The 6588-nt window shown below is 32.0% G+C and overlaps 1 protein-coding gene across 1 annotated transcript in view; it reads left to right on the forward strand.

Annotated features, from left to right (window-relative positions):
* The first annotated feature begins 3871 nt into the window (after positions 1–3871).
* Positions 3872–6588, forward strand: part of LOC106463913 (cytohesin-1-like) — a 136605-nt gene continuing 133888 nt past the window's right edge. The window contains exon 1 of the mRNA XM_022391550.1: positions 3872–3994. Coding sequence (XP_022247258.1) covers positions 3976–3994 — 19 coding nt within the window. The 5' untranslated portion in view covers positions 3872–3975. The remainder of the gene's footprint in view (positions 3995–6588) is intronic.

Consider the following 6588-nt stretch of genomic DNA (forward strand, 5'->3'; position numbering starts at 1 on the left):
ACTTTGACTTATTATGACGTACCAGTTTTAAATTGTATTTTGCTTTATTGCTGTCATTGTAATATTGTCATAAAGGTTTTTAATGTAATTTCTTCTGTATTGTGACTGCTATAGGTTTTCTGGTTTAGTTTCCTTCTGTCATAAACAGTTTCTCTGTCTGGGTTTTGTGTAAATATTTTCAGGGGCGAGTATAGAAAAGTTACAGTATTCTTTGACCAAAACCTGATTATAAGTTTGATTGGTTTTGAAGTTAAAATTGATGTCAGCTTGAAGATAAGCCTGAAAGAAGAGGTGGGGGCATAATATGCAGGCATATTGTGCACTTTCTACCTTCTTATTTTAACATTAATTTTAAATTGTTTTTGTTTATTTCTAGGTCTATGTAGTTTTGCATAACAGTTGATTTTGTTCCAGCTACCTTTGTTCTTTGTCAATCCCTAGGAGATAACACTTGGCTAGTCCATGAGATTATAAGTGTAAGGCCGCAGCTTGTGGATGAAGGTTAACAGCAGTGTTCGCCATTGGTAAATAAGGCGATATCTTTAGGTTAGAATGTCCCTTATGTTTGAATGTGACAGACCAGTTCATGTAGACAATGCTAATTGCTCTGGGTTATTCTGAGGTTACAGATTCCAATGTTCATGTGGATAGTGCTAGTTGTTCTATGTTGGTTCGATGTTGCAGATTCGAGTAAATAATGCGAGGTTTAGTCAATTTGGAACATCATATTGAGTTGCCTGGTTAGCTTAGAAATATGTCTTGAGGGAGTAGAACCAATCTGATCAATTCACAACCCCAGTAAAGACGACTGCCCATCATTCAAAAGTTAAAATACACATGCTGTTGATTTTTGTCGTGTCAAATAAAGATTGTTTTCATTGTGTATCACCCTATATCACTTAATTCATTTCTTAGTATAGACTCGGTTAGTAAAGCGGAACTCAGAATTATGCTGAACCTCCTCATTATATAGAGGACCTACCTAATTTACTGTTTCGGGAAATCAATTTACATGATAATACACAATAGCTTTACATTTCAACTTTATTGAAAACTTGAAATAAAAATAACCGTGGAAAAGGCAACATTATGCAATGAAAAACTATATTTACTCACTTTTAAAAATTAATAAATAAAATACTAATTAGAGATACAGCCCAATACCTAGTTCTTATTTTGTCCGTTTATAAAATCAGGGTTTTAATGTAAAGTGTCACCTTAAATTAGAATAAATAACAAAACAACAAAACTAGGGTTGGTTTAAATAATTTTCAGGATGAAAAACTCCAACTACAATATGTACCACTTTGTTATTTGAATAAGCAAATATAACTTGGCATGAGTAATGCAAGTGATCAATAAATAGTTATAGTGCTACATGTCTTTCTTCTTTTTAGTTTAAAGTTAAATTTACTAAAAATTTTCTTTTTTCTCTATAATTTCAAAGGCTTGAACAGAGCACTGCTCATGCAATTTTCTCATTTTAACATTCCCTAGGGGTTAATTGGATCAAGTGGAGATAAGGCAACTTCTTGTCTAATTCTCTTACAGGCATAGCAATACGCTTTTTAATTAACATATAGACTTATTTTTGTCAGTGAATCAAGCAGTAGTTGTGGATGGGCGTGTCCATAATTTTCACTGCCCATTGGTTAACTGATCTAACAGCCACCAGTTACTGTTTTCGTGGGTTATCACCATATTTAAAAAAGTGTTGTGGCCTGAGAGAAGTGGTTTTTCACAAACTTTTCCACAGATTTCACCTACATTTTACGCAGGTATTTAATGCAGGTTTTACCTAGATTTTCACCTTTAAAGGGGTTTAAGTAGTAGAACAGAGTTAGTTTCATTTTGGACTTAAACAATGTTTTTCTAACACTTTGTACACTAAACAATCGGTGTCTTTAGGGAGCCAACATGAAGTAAAGAAGTAAAAAAAATCAATACGCATAATATTAAATTTTATTACACACATTCATAAAATACACTAACTTTCAGTCAGGGGATAAAATGCCATAAAACAAGTAATAAAATGATGTAAGGATGGCAGAGTAAAAAATATTTAATATTACTGCAGTTGGAAGTTATATATTCCTGATTGTTGGTATACAATTTGTTCATCATAATATCATGGTCATGTCAGGGTAGGCATCAATGTAGTGTAACTAAGAGCCCAGAACTTACGTAGAAGGAAAATCAAGTTGAATAAAAACATGTTTTGATTATAACAGACTCTCGTTACGAGGTTGGTCGAATTGACCGACATCGAAACCATTTTGAACTCGTGCAATTTACAGTGTAATATTAAATCTTAATATTGAAAGTCATGTAGGGATGATCTATGCATATCTGTATCATTGCCATATTCTTGTTTGCATTATTCTTGGCACTTCCCTACAATATTTTACATTTACAAATGTTTTTTATTACTTATATTAACTGTGTGTATCAGCGAGTTATGCAAATCAGCACGGAGGATTAAGGAAAGAAAAGCTTTTCGGTTGCATACAGAAATTTTAATAGCTAGACTATATGGCGAAAGATTTAAAGTACAGATTTCCACCCGATTGTCTAATTTTGAGTAAGACAAAGGGTAAGGGAAAACATTGGACATATACCGCTCAACCCCCTCCCCCACAAACAATTGATTGTTGCGCCTATGTTTGCGCAACGGTTCCTTATTTTGAGCTGATAAAATAATGGGAAAAAACATCTAGTCAACAGTACTCACCGCTACAATTTTGGGATACTTTTGTTTGATCGAATAGTGTGATTTGACAAAATGGCTTATAACACATCCACGGTCCCAAAATTTGAAGTGCGTCTTGCGGTAAAATGTCGCTAACTGTTAACGCTCTAATTCACAGTTTTAATAATTGGTAAATCACTTCGTCACGCACAGTAATTCTTGCAATAGACCTATGTTGATAAATCTAGAGTTATCCAATTTAACACAATATGTTTAGCTATTCTAACTCTTGGCAATGTCTAACAGTCATTCCCTGCGAATCTTCCACACACAGAATCATATTAAAAATATTGTAATGAGACTAGAGATATTTTAATCTTGCAACCACTTTAACAATGCTAAGATTAATAATATTTTATCGAAATTTGTAACTTATCAAATGACCAGGTTATTACCAGGGAACAATAAATTAAAAATTTCTTAACACAAGTTTTAGAAAATATCAGTGAATAATTAAGTAGTACCGGGCCATAACTTTGTAAATAATATCACAATCTCCAATCTCAAGCTCAAACACAAATGATAAAAAAGCAACGTTGTTAATAACAATTCTTACCAAAATAAGTATATCAATAATAACAAATTTATGAAAAAAAATCCGAAGAAGGGGAAAAACCCAATTCATTAGCTTTCACAATATTTGGCACATATTAAAAATAACATTGTATCACAAATAAAGATCAAGCGAGTATTTACAATAGTTTCTTTTAACAATTAAATATCTCTTACCTATCACAGCTCTCTAATCTATCAATATTATAACTACTCTCAAAAGTCTACATAACATGAACTTCTAACCGCAAGGTTTTTATTGTTTGGCAAAACTTAGTATTTGTATTACATAATCATGAAGGAATTTGGTATCCATATATTATCGCTAGGTGTTTATAAGGAGACAGGTGAGTAATCAAATAAGTGTAGCTGAACTAAACTACAGAAGGAAAAAATACACAAACTATAACTAGAATCCTAACTAAAATAAATGTAGAAGTCAATGGCTCACAAATTCATCATTAATATTCTGTTTCTATATTTCTCAACTTTTATTATTAATTATATATTATGTTGTGTGATGTACAATATTATTTCCAATTACTTCGACAGATGGCAGGGCTAACAATTATCGAGAGAGGGAAAAATATGGTGGTTTTTGAGGATAGTGTGTTGAACTAAATATATAAACAAATATGTTAGGTTTACACTGAAACCCCACATCTTAAAGTTAAATGGAAAGATCCTCGTCAGGTAAGTATTTTACATTAATAATTAAAAGTGGCAATTATAATTGTGTGATAATCAACCTAACAATATATTATCCGCTTCCCCTTCATGATTCAGTAAAAAATAAATAACTGTTACCATGAGAGTAATTTGTTGTAACCCAAGTCCTTTATGCGTCAAGTTAATATCCTCCTAGTGTATTTGTTTGCATTTATTAATTCCCCGAAATTAATGTTAGTAATATCGTGCTACTTCACATCTCGGTTAATATTGTTATTAACCACGATCCAACATAAGTCACGTAAGTGACATCATTTTAAATTAACTTGAAAGTTTTTCATGATTATGTTAATTTAAAATGATGTCACTTAGGGTGGATGATTAGATCACGATTAACATCTACTGTGATGTGAAGTAGCATCACTAACATTAATTTCTCGTAATAAATAAAAGCAAATTAATTGGGGGAATTCACTCAGTGTTTAAAATTAAAGGACTTGTGTTATGACAAGTGACTCCATTATTTTACTGAATGTTCAGGGGATAAAAACTCAAATTAAAAAAAGCGTGACCTTTTATTTTTATATACTACTGGTAATACTATAGTAATTCTAAAAGTTAACTTAACAAATTATTAAAATTAGAAGTATTGATGGAGGAAAGAGGGTGGAAATATGGAGTGACCTGAAAAGTATGTGGGAAGGATAAATACTGGTTAAATAAACTCAATTAGGCATCATATTATAATGAGAAGAACCTGTAAGGGATTATTGGAAGGAGGATAGCCTGTTCCAAGGCCCATGCCAAATTTCTGAAAGGCATAATAGTTGTAGAAGTAATATTATTATTAAAATAATCTTATATACAATGGGTACTTGGAGTTAAAAATAAGTATTTTAAAAAAGAAAGTAATACCCAATAATTTATAATAGTAAGATATAAAATAAAAGTGATTTCTGCTAGTAAGTTGCCTCCCTCTCTTTGGTGCTTTGGAATTAGAAATGGCAGAACAGTACTTGGCCTCAGTGATCCACATACTGTGTCGAGACTCCACAATTAGAAGGAAAAGAACTTGTGCTTTGGCTGTTGCTTGTGTGTAGATAAAAAATGATGCTTCGGTTGGTTTTAAGAAGTTTGATATTGCTGATATTACTGTTACTGAGTCATGGTTAAATTATATTTGAGTTTAGGTTTAAGTTGTTTTGTAAACATCATGTAAACAAAAGAAGGGAGGAATTATTTTGTTCGAAATGATCAAAATGATTATGACTCTGTGATGATACGTTGTTGGTAGTAATGTTTGGGTTGAATTGTTAGATGGGAGAGAGAAAAGATGCTCATTGGATTTTTTACAAACTTTCTCAACAGTAATTTGATATGAATATTACAGTTTACACATACATTTTTTATGCTGCTGATAAAATTTGTATATTGTTATGGAAGACTTCAACTTTAGAGACATAAACTAGATTAATATGGCTTACTTACATGGTACAGAGGATATGGTAAGATTGTTTTTTAACTCAGTATGTTAAAGAACTTCTATTGAAGATGCTATATTAAACCTTGTTAGTTTTTAGAAGGATAGGGTTAGAAGTGTGTTTGTGAAAAAGTCTTTTAATTACCAGTGATCACTGTATTATTATTATTATTACCTTTTAAGGTTGATATTAGTTTTGAGACCATGTGTAGAGTAAACAAGTATATATTCAACACTGGTTTCACTAAGGGGAAAGTTTTAATTACCAGTAATCACTGTATTATTATTATTACCTTTTAAGGTTGATATTAGTTTTGAGACCATGTGTAGAGTAAACAAGTATATATTCAACACTGGTTTCACTAAGGGGAAAGCTTTAATTTACTAATCTTTTGACATTCTGTGAAGAGTGAGGTTCCTGCTTATGTAGATGAGGGTATAGGTTTGGATTGGTTGTATTTAAATTTTCAGAAAGCATTTGACAAGGTGCCACATAAAAGGTTTGTTACAAAAATGATCTGTAGGTGTGGGGGAGATAAATTTATTCATTGGATAGAAAATTGGCTAAATGAAAGAAAGCAACACATTGTTATAAATGGAGTTTAGTCAAATTGGATTAATGTCACAAGTTGGTATCTCAGGGCTCAGTGTCAGGACCTTTGCTCTTTTTGATTTACATCAATGACATGGATGAAGAACCCATAATTTCATTGACAGATATCCAGGGGTTCCACAAGGTTCTGTGGAATACAAGAGTTATGCATATTCTAATGCATAAATACATACTAGTCACGTAATTGCAATCCAACTACATCATATTTTTTTTATTAGTATAGCATATTTCATAATGACACAAAATAATAAGTCACTGCATTGTTTTAAATTAGTAAATGAGATTAGGTACAAACAGGTGCTTGAGTCATGTAAACTTTTATTACTTGAGAAAGCATGCTTCTAATTATATGTGTATGTGTGTGTCCAACTAATTGGCTTGAGAAATTTTTCTTGCTTTGCATGTGTGTGTTTGTGTGTGTGTATATATACGCCTCCTACATCGGAATGACTACCACAACCCTGTCAAGACGCCTAACAATGCACCTACAAAATGGAGCCATCAAAGAACATTGTGCCCGCATCC

Source organism: Limulus polyphemus, unplaced genomic scaffold (assembly GCF_000517525.1).
Source record: "Limulus polyphemus unplaced genomic scaffold, Limulus_polyphemus-2.1.2 Scaffold1515, whole genome shotgun sequence".
Lineage (NCBI taxonomy): Eukaryota > Metazoa > Arthropoda > Merostomata > Xiphosura > Limulidae > Limulus > Limulus polyphemus.